The sequence below is a fragment of the Eschscholzia californica genome, unplaced genomic scaffold, assembly GCF_041429995.1.
Source record: "Eschscholzia californica isolate CP2 unplaced genomic scaffold, dmEscCali1.0.p SCAF_2, whole genome shotgun sequence".
NCBI classification, from domain to species: Eukaryota; Viridiplantae; Streptophyta; class Magnoliopsida; order Ranunculales; family Papaveraceae; genus Eschscholzia; species Eschscholzia californica.
In genome coordinates, this window is record NW_028238309.1 from 67,648,022 (window position 1) to 67,662,433 (window position 14,412).

The 14,412-nt window shown below is 36.1% G+C and overlaps 2 protein-coding genes across 2 annotated transcripts; both read left to right on the forward strand.

Annotated features, from left to right (window-relative positions):
- Positions 1 to 890: 890 nt before the first annotated feature.
- On the forward strand, positions 891 to 2,124 carry NF-YB3 (nuclear factor Y, subunit B3). The gene has a single exon (XM_086664443.1). It carries the CDS (start codon positions 1,327 to 1,329, stop codon positions 1,993 to 1,995), a length of 669 nt encoding a protein of 222 aa, XP_086520569.1. The 5' UTR covers positions 891 to 1,326; the 3' UTR covers positions 1,996 to 2,124.
- A 3,469-nt stretch (positions 2,125 to 5,593) lies between these two features.
- On the forward strand, positions 5,594 to 6,744 carry LOC147560649 (uncharacterized). Its single transcript, XM_086664444.1, has one exon. It carries the CDS (start codon positions 5,891 to 5,893, stop codon positions 6,536 to 6,538), a length of 648 nt encoding a protein of 215 aa, XP_086520570.1. The 5' UTR covers positions 5,594 to 5,890; the 3' UTR covers positions 6,539 to 6,744.
- The last annotated feature ends 7,668 nt before the right edge of the window (positions 6,745 to 14,412 follow it).

Below are 14,412 nucleotides of genomic sequence, written 5' to 3' on the forward strand. Positions count from 1 at the left end.
AACAGTGATGTGCATTAATATATCGTGCGAAGGAACAATATAGAAACAAAATATTCTGGCTAACACACCCCTCTTCTTTCATTTGCCTTTCAAATGTTAAGGAAAAGGGGGCTCCTCCACTTTCATCCCTAGTGGAAATTAGTGCTTGTACATTTTATCAACTATAGTTCCTCCCACCACTAAAAATATGAAAGCCTTTTGTTTTCTTTCCCCTTCAAATTCTTAATTATAAGAAAGGACCTTAAAACCCACCTTATGTAAATGCAATCATAAAGTTTGTCATAAATAATTCATTCCAACTTTTAGGCACCATGTCATAGTACTAGGTTACGTGTCGATCTTGTATACATTGTTTGTGGTATTTTAATATGTCTAAACAGTAAAAGAAAGATTATCTCCTCAATATCATTCATGTTTCTCAGACTCGGATAAATTATTTTAAATGAGTTCGTTTTGAAGGATGAATAACTCAATATTTGGTCATTGTCAAGTACCTGGTTGCCTCTGAACTACAAGGATACATACAATTTGAGAAGTCTTGTCGTGTTTTCTTCAAATTATTGATGTCTATAATTTATAAAAAGTGATTCTCTCTCTCTCTCAATCTCATGGGTGGTGGGCTTGGGCCTAGGTTTGGCAAGTAAATGGTCCATAAGGCCCATATTTGAAAATCTAAAAACCCATCAATTTGCTGAACACTTTTTCTGTCAAGTTGTCCCTACAGATTCAGTCTTTATCAGGGAAGACTAAAAGATTCCACGTGGGACTACCCATTCCAACGGTCCAGATATTTCGACCCCTCATCCAATCAAAGGGCAAAAATCACACCCACGTCATCTCTCACTTATCGATTAACAAACGGATATGACTCGTCCACGTGTATCATTCGATGTCGTTATTAAACCTCAGATCCAACGGACCCGGCACTCACTCCTCCTCAAACTTCTCCTCTCTCTCTTTCTCTCTCTAAAATTCCATTTTCTTCTTTGTTAGACATTTTCCGGCGAATAACTCCGATCATATTCAACCTCTCTCTCTCTCTCTGTAACTTCTCTTTAAATTTCTACCTTCCCAAAATTAATCTCCTTTTTCTCTTCTTACCCATTTAAAATCTCACCCAATTATTACTGATATCTCTCTGTTTCTGTCCTTTTTCTTTTCTCTCTGTCTGTAGTACTACTACAAACCCTTTAAATGATGCAGCTATTGTGTTAAATAATGGAAGAAATCAAAAACCCAAGTCCTTAAGAATATTCTAAGATTCAATTTTTCACTTTTAGAGAGAATTAAAGCAGTAGAGGTTGTGATTTGTGAAGCTCTGTTTTAATGGCGGATTCTGATAATGAATCCGGAGGTCATAATAACAACGCAAACAGTGAATTATCACCAAGAGAACAAGATAGGTTCTTACCCATTGCTAACGTGAGTCGAATTATGAAGAAAGCTTTACCAGCAAACGCAAAGATCTCAAAAGATGCTAAAGAAACAGTTCAGGAATGTGTATCAGAGTTTATAAGCTTTATCACCGGAGAAGCGTCGGATAAGTGTCAGAGAGAGAAGAGAAAGACAATTAATGGTGATGATCTTCTATGGGCTATGACTACTTTAGGATTTGAAGAGTATGTGGAGCCATTGAAGGTTTATTTACAGAAGTTTAGAGAGATGGAAGGGGAGAAAAGTTCAATTGGTCGTCCTGGTGAGAAAGATGGTGGTGGTGGTGGTGGTGGGGGATCTTCTAGTGGTGGTGGTGGTGGAGGAGGTGGAGGTCTAAATTCAGGGAATAGTGGTGGTGGGTATGGTGGAAGTTCAATCTATGGTGGGATGCAGTCAACTATGATGATGATGGGGCATCATCATGGACCAATGTATGGGTCTGGTTCATATAATCAGATGGCCATGGATGGTGGTGGTGGGTCTAGCAAGGGAAACTCAGGAAGCTCCTCAGGTAATGTTGTTGGTGTCGGTGGTGCTTCTACTACTGGTAAGGTAAGATAACTAAGTATGATGTATGTATGTATGACTTAGTATTATGTATGATGTATTATGATTATAATTATGATTATTATGATGATGTAATGCTACTCTTATGTGTTTTGAATGTGTTGAAATAGTTATCTTTTTTAAGAGTTTGTGTGGCTATCTTTTGGATGAGAGAGAGAGAGAGAGAGTTATTAGTAAATGGCTCAAAAAGGGTAGAGAAAGAGAGAAAATGGTGTACTAATTGAGAGTGAAAGAAGAGGAAAAAGGGTAAAATCTAATCTTAATGTGGTCATGTGGATGAGGTTTGGTTTTTCTCTTGATGAGGAAAATAGAATGTTACAATATTTGTATGATTTTAATCATATATTATCATGAAAAGCTTGTACTATCCTAGCTTTAGTTTCTCTACTTCAATTCAATCAAATTTCTAAGGTTTCTTTTGTTTCAGGTGTCATTTTTTTGGTATCAATTGTATACCAATAGTTCACTCAAATGAACTCAAAATCAATCATCTAGACTGAGTGTCACACATAAATAAACATTTTGAACATCGTGACTTTAAGACATCCAAAATAATCTTTGAGCACTCCAAATTTAGGTGAAAAAATCTTGTATGCCCTTAACCCCCTCCTATTTTCGTCATAAGGTCACCTGCGAAGGTTCGTCTGCCGCCGACGAAGAGTCACTGGTAAACAGTCATTTTCGGTGGTCATTGATTTACTTCTTCTCTCCCTCATCTCGTACCCCCACCACCACCACTACCACCTTTGACCAACACCATTTCTTGTTCTCTCTCTTTCCTCCCCTCGCTCTACCTTTGATCCAGAGAAGTGGAGAGTCCCCTTCTCCGAAAAGAGAGAAAGAAAACACAAAGCAAGAGAAAACCGTGGTGGTGCGTGGTTGGAAGAGTTGAGGAAGAATATTTTTTTAAGGCGGCCCTTTGGCATAGACCAATGTGAAGAAAAAATGCTTTGGTTGGGGCCTTGGGGGTACCTAAGATTTTTCCCACCCAAAATCTTTGATGCTCTAAAGATTATTCTGAAAGCCCCATGTCTTTCAAAATCAGTCTCAAGACAGATCAGATCAGACCACCAATCAGACTTTAGATTTATCAAATTTAGAAAACTATCACTCTCCTCTCTCTGTGTTTATTCTCAAATATATGATGTCAAGTTAAATGATGATGAGATTTTTTCAACAAAAAGGAAACCTTATCCACACATGTTTAAGTGTTACAAGATTAATATAAAAGTACACAGAATCCACAAACCTATAAATAACCAAGAAGGAAAGGAAACCTTTAAGAGATTTAGAATAAGATATAGTAATAACTTTGTTCACCAAAAACCTAGAGCTCACAATATCCAAACATAGATAAAGTTCTTTCTTCCTACTTATTGATATATGAGAAATAAAAGGTGAAATGGATAATGGTGGTCTAAATTTAGTAGTTTTTGGTATTTTATCCATTTTGCTTTCAAATTGAAGTAGAGAAAGAAAAAAATTTATTTTTTGTTAGTCCAAAATTTACGTTCTGCCCGTATTTAATTAGTTGTGATTCATCTGTCGAAAAAATTATGGAGCAACTGTCAACACTTGGATAGTATGGCCAACCCAAGAATGTATTCTCAAATGTTGTGGAAAGCTAAAAGATTGTTAGGTATCTACCTAATTGATCATCATATCAGAGAAGTTTTAATATCATCAAACCGTGTTCTCTGAGATTAGGGTAGGCGTGTGTAATACACAAATACAATTTTAGAAAGTGAAACAAGCTCTTGATGATTGTTTTGATTTATTATCATGGCTCTCTGGTTTGTTAACAGCGCCCTCTAATAGCCCCACGCGCTTGTAGCATTTCGAGTGATTGTTTTAGCAGCGCCCTTTGCTTATTGAGCCGTGGCATCCACTTCAAACCTCTATAAAATCCCGATGAGAGATTTTAAATCCACTCACCACTTTTGTTATGTACACTCACATCTAAGGTATTCTTTTTGTCTTAGGGGGGGGTATTGGATTGGGACTTTCGCGGACATTTGAGAGTCCGCGAAAGTCCGAGGCATTCAAATCCAGACATTTAAGAGTCTACGAAAGTCTGAGGCATTCAAATCCAGACATTTGAGAGTCCACGAAAGTCTGAGGCATTCAAATCCAGACATTTGAGAGTCTATGAAAGTCCGAGGCATTCGATTTGTCTTCCAAAATGTCTCATACTTTGGTGGACTTCATAGTTTGATGGATTTGTGAAGGATTTGGGACAAATTTGGAAGCCAAAATGTCTTTCAAAAAACAAGAGACATTTGAAGTCCATCATGTGATTAACCAATAATAATAATATTAAAATAATAAATGTCTACCAAATGTCCATCAATGTCCACAAATATTCACAGATGTCCACGAAAGTCGAAAAATATATTTTTGAAATGTTAGTATAAATATATTATTTCATGTGATTAAACAATAATAATAATATTAAAATAATAAATGTCTACCAAATGTCCATCAATGTCCACAAATATTCACAGATGTCTACGAAAATCGAAAAATATATTTTTGAAATGTTAGTATAAACATATTATTTCATGTGATTAAACAATATAATAATATTAAAATAATAAATATCTACCAAATGTCCATCAATGTCCACAAATATTCACAGATGTCTACGAAAATCGAAAAATATATTTTTGAAATGTTAGTATAAACATATTATTTCATGTGATTAAACAATATAATAATATTAAAATAATAAATATCTACCAAATGTCCATCAATGTCCACAAATATTCACAGATGTCTACGAAAATCGAAAAATATATTTTTGAAATGTTAGTATAAACATATTATTTCATGTGATTAAACAATAATAATAATATTAAAATAATAAATATCTACCAAATGTCCATCAATGTCCACAAATATTCACAGATGTCCACGAAAGTCGAAAAATATATTTTTGAAATGTTAGTATAAATATATTATTTCATATGATTAAACAATAATAATATTAAAATAATAAATGTCTACCAAATATCCATCAATGTCCACAAATATTCACAGATGTCTACAAAAATCGAAAAATATATTTTTGATTAGCACAAATATAATATGCATTACACATTTTGTCAATGGACTCAAGATCTTAAAATGTCCCCAGGACATTTTGTTTATGGATCAAATGTCTTGAAATGTCTATAAAGACATTTTGTCTACAAACTCTCAATGTCTTGAAAATGTCTATGAACACATGTTGTCTATAATAAGTCATCCGAAATGTCTTGAAATGTCTACGGGACAATTTGTCTATGAAAGTCTGTGAAAGTCTCGATCCACTACCCCCCCTTAGTCCAAAGAGATGTGAGTGTGACAGGTAGAAATGGTAAGTGGCTCCATAAAGGGGGAGGGGGGAACCACCAAAATTGTGAAGCCCAACCTGGCCCATACTACTTCATTTTTAGGGTTTGGGTTGCCTTAGTAATTTTGATACGTGGCGAAAGGTTTTAGGGTTTAAGGAACAACCAATCACATCGTACCACGAAGTAGCAACCTAGTACACAATAACCGGTTGAACCAGTCAAATGCGTACACGCAACGGCTATATTTTGTTGATATCTGACGGTAAAACTACTGTTACCTTAAGTAAAACCTAAACCCAACGGTCACATTCTTCTTCGAAATTTTAGCGTTTGGTGTAGACCAACTCCCTCCCTTCCCCCAAATCTCTCTATATAAATCCCTCAAAAACCCTCTCCATCGTATCTCCTCGTATCCTGATCTATTCTTACTTTTTCTGTTTTCGCCGGAAAACCTATTTCCACATCTCTTAAACCCTTTATTTTCCGGCAACAACAAACAAACCCAAATCCTATCTTTCTCTAGATCTTTCTTTTTTCTTTGGTTATTAGTCATCATGGGTCGATTTGTTTCTGTGGGTTTCTTTATTTTGTGTTTGTTAGGTTTGGGTTTGGCTCAGTCACCAGCACCGGCACCCAAGTCTTCAACATCATCGCCACCCCTCAAATCTCCGGCAACCCCACTTCCATCTCCAACAAAAACCCCAACTTTATCACCACCCCCAGTTTCATCACCACCACCACTTGTTTCACCGCCAAGGAAAATATCTCCTTCCGTTTCTCCAGTTTCAGCCCCTGTAGTGGCAACTTTGCCACCTCCTCCCCCTCCACCACCAACCCCTACACCACCACCATCACTACCACCTCCACCACCAACGCCGGTTGTTGCTCCGGTTGTTGCTCCAGTAAGTGCACCAAAGTCATCGCCACCATCTCCGGTGGCTCAGGTACCGGCGATAGCAGCAGTTCCAGCAAGTTCGGCAGTACCGGCAGCGTCACCAGACGTTCCTTCAACTACGGCAGCACCAGCCCTATCTCCTGAGTTTGCAGATTCGAGCCCACCCAAGCCTTCACCCGCGAGTTTAGCACCGGAAACCGCACAGAGCCCGAAGGCGAGTGGATCGGGATGTAACACGAAGTTCGAGGTTGTCGGAGGAATCATTTTGAGCGGTGCGATTACTGCTTTTGCCTCGTGGGCTCTCTAATTTAAACTAACTACTGTCGGATTATTATTATTATTTTGAAAACCACTGTGTTTATTTTGTTTTTTTTTTTTAATTTATCTTGCAGTGGTGTGGTTGTTAGCTTTCTAGGGTTTTATTAGGGTTTAGGGTTCAGAGAGTTGTGGGTTGTATTAATTAGGATGTGAACAAAAATACCCATTTTAATCATATTTTGTTGCTATGTTCCATTTACTGTTCATCTTTATTGCCTTTTGTGTAGTAAACCCTAGGGTGGGGCTAGACAGACTCATACACTGGATACTTTCTCGTGATTATCATTGGGTTGGAACTTAGCTCTTTCGTACCAGCCCATATTTATAAGATGGGCTTTTTGTTACCAGGGCTCCAATCTTATGCAAGATCCAAAAATATTAATTATCATATGGCCCTATTTTGGGGTGAGCAAAAACTGAAATAATCGACCCAACCAAACCAAGTCAAGCCACACCAAAACCGATCACCATTCGACTCGCTTCGGCCAAATCGGTTTGGTTTTGGTTTTGTCTCGCTTGGGTTTCTAAATCGACCGGACCCTGAAAAAAGAAGAAATAATAAATTTGTATTTAATAATAATTTCATAAAGTTAGAAATTGTTAAACAAAAAAGAAAAAAAAATTAAATTATAATCAAGTCTTCAAGTCTATTACATCAAAGCTTTAGGCCAGTTTTTGTTTGATTTGATAGCTACTGTGCTTATCACATTCTTGATGTATCAACGCCTTGTATGACTATCGTACATCGAAGTCAAATTATCAAAAAAAAAAAATCTTCCAAGTCTATTGTCGGTCTTCCTTCCTAATTGTTGTTGTCGGGTTTCATTACCCACATCCTATTCAACTTGATTGAAAGGTTGTAGAGGTAAGTCTTCACTATTTTTTATGTACCACAACCTATTCTTAGTAACTTAAAAATAAAGATTTTGCATTCGCAATTCTACTTTTTTTATAATGAATTTTTAATTTTTATTTTCGGTATATGTAATGGTGGAAAAGTACTATGAATTCTTAATTTTTATCTTCGGAATATGCAATGAAATGAATAAAATTAGTTTTCCATTTTCTCTAAATCGGTTAAACTGAGTTGAACCATGACAGCAAGCTGAATGATCGGCTCGACTTCGACTGACAATTTAGTCAAATCGCCACTTATTGGTTCGGCTTCGGCTCGAACCAAAACCGAAACAAACCGACTATTGCTCACCCCTAGTCCTATTAATTTTAGGGTTATTTCTTTTTTGGCTCCCTCGTTTTTGACCAGCTTCTTTTTTGGCCCCTTGTAATTTCAAAATTGGCTCTCTTATGTTAACACTTCATTTTAATGGTTAACTTTTTGTTTTCTTAATTGCCTTTTTTGTATAAAAGTGATTTTGTAAATTCCAAATTGAACATCTTTCAAATATGGGTTAATTTCAAAAAATTGACACCTCGTCCCTCTCTCTCATCTCCTCCATTTCATCACCTCTCTCCCCACATCTCCGTTGTCGGAGGTTTAGAGAGAGAGAGAGAGAGAGAGGAAAAAAATAGAGGGAAGAAAAAAGAATTGAAGGTCGCCAGAAAATTTAGTCGGCTGATGACCTTTGCCAGAGAAGACAATGAGGTGGTGACAAAGATGTTGTGGAGGAGAGAGGTGATGAAATGGAGGAGAGATAAAGCAATGAGGTCTCTTTAATGTTTTAAATTTATTAAAAATTAATGTCATTTTGGCCCTCAAGTTGGTTTTAGAAAGGGTTATTTAGTAAAGACCCCCCAACTATTTAGCTATATTAGGGAACCACCCCCAAAACGATTATGCTTTAGGGGTTACCCCCCATTCTCTATTTTTCCGTCAAAAGCACGTTATGTTGCACGCGTGCGAGTCACGTGTGTTTCTTTTGACGATCTTACCCCCAAGTCTCCCTCAATTATCCATTTTTGGGTGAAAACGCGGGAAAAGATAGAGAAGGGTTTCTGAGTCGTCCCAAACGTGGAAACCCTAGTTTTTTTTTTTCGATTTCAACCAGAAATCGAAGGAGATTTAAAGGGGTTTGCAAGTATTCAACTCTGATTTCTCCCTCTAATGGCAGAAGGTTCATCTGGAAGTGGGTTGTAAGTATCTAAACCTGAATTTCGTTTTTTTGTTTCATTCGATTCCTGATGAACATACTTCACAGATTAGTTACCATGTTGTTAACCCTAATTACTGTGTTCTTGTATGAGTTGACATTACGGCTTTTGTTTACCATTTAGGTTTGTACAACTTGAATCCATTAATAGAGGGTTTAAGGATTTTAGTAGTTACTGTTTAATGATTTCACTGATTTCAATCCATGTTTTAGAGTATTAGTTGATTCCAAAACTTTTCGAATGTCATCACATTTTGCATTTGTACATGCTGAGTACATAAATGGACAAATGAAGGCTTCATGTGCTTTGACCTCACAAATTTGGCAGCTCATTTCCTGTAAAAACATGAATAATATGACATTTAGTGAAGGGCCCCCACTGTAAATCAACTATTTAGAGAAGGACCCCCATTACAGTTTTGTTGATGAAGGCCAGTAATGGCTTACCTGGTTCGTTTCTTCCCTTTTAACACCTCCTCCCATTCGTTGTACCACTGTCTTTGATTGATTTGGGGTAAGAAATCGTTTTAAAACACAACCAAAAGATGGGTTTATATAGAAAGAAGGATTCATACGACCGTTAGGAAAGAGAGGGGTGGTTTTGGTATATATTTCAAACGGTAACTGGGGAGGGCAAAATCGTCAAAAGAAACACACGTGACTCACACGCTTGCAACATAACGGGCTTTTGACGGAAAAATAGAGAATGGGGGGTAACCCCTAAAGCATAATCGTTTTGGGGGTGGTTCCCTAATATAGCTAAATAACTGGGGAGCCTTTACTAAATAACCCTTTTAGAAAAGTTGATCTTTTTTAGAAATTAAACCATAAGAGGGCAATTGCGGAACCAAAAGAGGGCAAATGCGGAAATCAAAAAAAAAAACTGGTTACATTCTAGGGGCCAATAATTCTTAATTTATATGGGCTTTTTAGACATGGCTTTTCTTTATCTCCTCTCTGTTGTTATTTTCTTCTGGTTCTCTATCATTTTACTTAAACTTTACTGTGATGCTAACTAGTAAAAATTCATTTTACGTGATTTAAATTGTTTTTAATAAGTTTTGAAATTATATAATATGACGGGTAAAAAAAGAGAATGTCAAACAAAAAATATCATTGTAATTTAGTTGTATAAAATGTTTTATTGTAAACTTTTACTTCTATATCATTGATTTAATTTTCTTGTTCTCTTGTACTAGACAACGTTTTTATGTGACATTGGACTTTAAGAGTTATTATATTTATATACCACTGGTACATTATGATTATAATATAATCTACATGACGAGGAAAGTATATAATTGTCAATTGAGACATCATGGACCCTACATGCTATAGGAAGACCCTTAAGATTACTCTAGAAACCGGAAAACTCATTCTTTTCTACCTCTTCTTATATCATGAATTTAAATTGTGAGCGTCCAAAACTCCAACCAGTGTACCAAAGAGTGGTGCATTTATACCCATCATTGTTATGTTTTAGAGGATAAGGTCATAAAGGGATTAAAAGCAAAATTAGTACATAAGTTAGTATTTAAAAGAGTTAATTCCTATTTGACCCCCTATTAAATTCCGGCGACCATTTTTTTTTCTCTCTTCTCCTTCTTCTTCCTCTCTCTTCTTTCTCATTTTTTTTCTCTCTTCTCCTTCTTCTTCCTCTCTCTTCTTTCTCTTTCTTCTTTATTCTCTTTTTCTCCCTCCTTTCTACTCTCTTTCGCTCTCTCTCTAATGCTCCGGCAAAGGGGAGGACCCCTTCGCCTCTCTTCTTTCTCTTTCTTCTTTATTCTCTCTCTCTCTCCCTCCTTTCTACGACCAGATCTCGTCTGGTTTCAAGACCAGACGAGGTCTGGTCTGGTTTCCAAACGAAACCAGTGCTCCGGCGAAGGGGTCTTCCCCTTCGCCGGAGCATTAGAGAGAAAGAAAAGTGAGTAGAAATGAGGGGGGAGAGAGAGAATAAAGAAGAAAGAGAAAGAAGAGAGAGAAAGAAGAAGAAGAAGAAGAAGAAGAAGAAGAAGAAGAAGAAGAAGAAGAAGAAGAAGAAGAAGAAGAAGAAGAAGAAGAAGAAGAAGAAGAAGAAGAAGAAGAAGAAGAAGAAGAAGAAGAGAAAAGAAAAGAAAAAAAAATGGTCGCCGGAATTTTTGTCGACCGACGACTATGCCGGAGAAGATGGTGAAGTGGCAGGTGAGTGATGATGTGGGCAGATTGGTGATGACATGGAGGTGAGAGAAGTGTGTTTGGTATTTGTAAAAGAAATTCTGTTTTGACCCCTAATTTTTTTCTAAACAACTTAAATTTTTTTAGAATCAACCCAAAATCTCTTTTATAAACAAGGGTAATAATGGAAACAAAAAAATTAACCATAAAAGTTGACTGACGGTGTTACGAAAAGGGGACCATATTTGAATTTACGAAAAAAAGAGAGCTATAAAGGAAGCTGATCACAAAGTAGGGGGCCAAATAAGAATTAACTCTATTCAAAATTGATCTGTTGTAAAGGCCGCGGCTTTGGGGAATAAAGAAAATTCTCCGGGGAATAAATTCTCGAGGGAATCCAGATTTTTTTGAAAATTCTCCGGGGAATAAATTTTTATGGGGAATACAGAATACATTTTTTTGAAAGTTCTCCTCCATCTCATCTGTTCTCTCTGCCACTTCATCTTCTCGACACCTCATCATCTTCCCCGGCGAAAGTCGCCGGCCGGCGACCTTCAAACATAAATTTTTTTTTTTAATTTTCTCTCTCCTCTCTCTCTCTAAATTTTTTTTTCTTCTCTCTCTGTAAAACAGATCTAGAGAGAGAGAGAAGGTCTGTTCTCACGAACGTTTTGAGAAGAAAAAGATCGATTCTTTCCAAGAAAGATTTTCTGACTTTGAACTTTGAAGAAGTGAATAGATTCTTTCCAAGAATAGTAAGTAACCCTTTCAATTAAAAAAAGAAGAAGACCAAAACAAAGAAGAACCAACCAATCACATATTAAAAACAGATTCAGATTCAAAATACAATATTACAGATACTCAATTCCAGTTTGAACTTTTAGAGAGAGAAAGAAAGAAAGAGAGAGAGTTAGAGAGAGAAAGAGATTCAGAATTTTATAAATTCTAAATTTCTTATTAACTCAGTACAAAATCAATGGCTATTATCTCCATTGATAAAATAAAAAAAAAGTAGAAAATCTCTTAAATAAACATAAAGATTAGGGTTTTGATGTACTAGTACAGATCCATATTATTAAAATGATGGAACAATACCATAACCAGAATCAACCATTAAAGCAGAAACAGAAGCATTTGAAGAATAGATTTGATCAACTTCATTTTCAAGTTCAGTTCGTTTAGCAAATCTACCTTTAATTCTTGGTCTTGTTTCAGCATAAGCTTTCCTTGATGCATAACGAACTGTTTTCTCAAATTTTCTGTTCTTCCTTTTCCTTGATGAGAACAGACCTTCTCTCTCTCTAGATCTGTTCTAGAGAGAGAGAGAAAAGAAAAAAAAATAATTTTTTTTTTTAATGTTTGAATGTCGCCGGCCGGAACCGGCAACTTTCGCCGGAGAAGATGATGAGGTGTCGAGAAGATGAAGTGGTAGAGAGAGGTGATGAGATGGAGGAGCCTTTTTTATAGCATCTTCTAAAATTAGAAGCCCCTCAGCAATAAAAAGAAACATAAAAAGTCAATATTATTTGTCTAGTTTTAAGAAAAGTCTTTATGCCCCGGAGAATTTTCTTTATTCCCAAAGCCGCGGCCGTTGTAAATTGCTAGCTTTTTCGTGCTGGGAATAGTGTGAGTGGTGGCAAATGTTCATTCATGACCAAAAACCAAACCTAATAAAAAGAAGGAAAATCTCAAGTGGGTCCAAATATTATTTTCTTTTATTTCCATTATTTTGATGTGGGCAGGAAATTAGATGAAAAGTTTCTCTCTCTCTCTCTCTTTTTTTTTTTGTTAAGATCTCTCTCTCTCTCTCTCTCTCTCTTTTGGGTGGACCATGATGAAGCATAAGTCATCATCTTCCAATTACCTCACCCATGTTCCACCTGAAATTAAAATGGTTGTATTTCATAATTTGGAAATAAAAAATCAAGATAGATTTCAAAATTATGCCGACAATATGCAGCTCTTATACAATGGAAAAAAAAAGAAATCTTTGTATGTGCCTTAATTGCCTCTCAAGTAATCTTTTATATTCTTCTTCTTCTTTGTGCACTTTCCTATTTCTTGTCTATGTTAAACTTATTCACTTTCCTTTAATCCAAGTGATAATTTTGACTAACAAATGTTTGAAAATTGAAGGGGAAATTCACATTAATAATCCATATTCATGGAGACAGCTATGAGTATTTAATTGTATAATAAATTTAGCATTTCTATGTGAGGTATGTCGAAATAAATAGTACTATATAAACTACTAACACTTAGGCTGTCGGCTTATTTTATGTTAACTTCAAGAAAATGATAGCTTTTGAGACGATAAAACATGGATTTGTGAATCATTGAAGAATTTTACACCCTATCACTTGTTTTTAGCAATCAATGATTGAATTAGTACTATATAAACTACTAACACTTAGGCTGTCAGGCTTGTTTTTGGTATACTAATTTCCTCTTGTTGCTTGATACTTTTTTTTGCTTGATACTAGTTGTAATCTTAAATGATCCCATATTGAGGATATAATGGTGTGCTTGCATTTACAAGTTTTTAGTTAGGCACAAACAAAATGTGTTAGTTTTATGGGAATTTATAAGAAAGAGCAACAATGTCGTGAAAAAGTAAAACAACAATAACCCACCGTGAAGTTTTAAAAGCTTTATCGTAACTGTTGTTTCACACAACTTCCAAGATTTTTTTTTTTTTGAATCCAAGCGAAACATTTCATTTCATAAGTGATAAAAATCACAATTTACATGGATGATAATTCTTATTTCTCTCCTCTGAAAACTTCATGAGAGTTGCATACCTTTAAATGCAAAGTACCTCATGAAGAGAAAGAAATTGGACTAGACACTGACTCGATAAAAAGACCCTAAAGGTCGAGAATGAAAAGACCCTAAAGGTCGAGAATGAAAAGACCCTAAAGGTCGACAAAGTACAACAATAATAATTGAAAAAACAAATAAAGAAAATACTAAATTCCACCCCATTCGTTTTCGTCGGAAAACTGCCATTGTCGCCGGAAAACCGTCGGAAATCACTGCCGGAAAACCGTCGTCATCACCGGAGAACATCCCTTGTTGCCGGAGAACCGTCGCCGTTACCGGATAACCACCGCGTCGCCGGAAAACCACCGATGTCACCAAGACTTAAAGTCTGTATTACAAACCAAGGAGAACTCCAGATCTATTGTAGATCAAAACGTCGCCGCAGTAGTAGTTCTCCAGGTTCGGTTAAAAACAGTGTTGATCATCAAGAAGCTTAACCATCTCATCCAAAAACCTATTCAACAGCAACTTCAGAAAAAAATTTCTCACAAATTGAACCCTAGGGTTCTACATCATGATCTTTATCTAAATTCCACAAATCTCAAAATTAGAAGCCCAATCTGGTACAAATAAAATCTTAGAAATTGCTTCTTCAACAAGTTTATAAGATTGATTTGGTTCTTGAAAAAGATCTTTCATTTTAAAACACCACCAATCTTAATCCACCACCGCAACCGGAACAAACCAACGATTAAAGAGAGAAAGAGCGAAAGAAACGAAAAAGGAAGAAAAAAGAGGGAAATCCGGCGAAGGGAAACCCTTCGCCGGAAAAACTAAA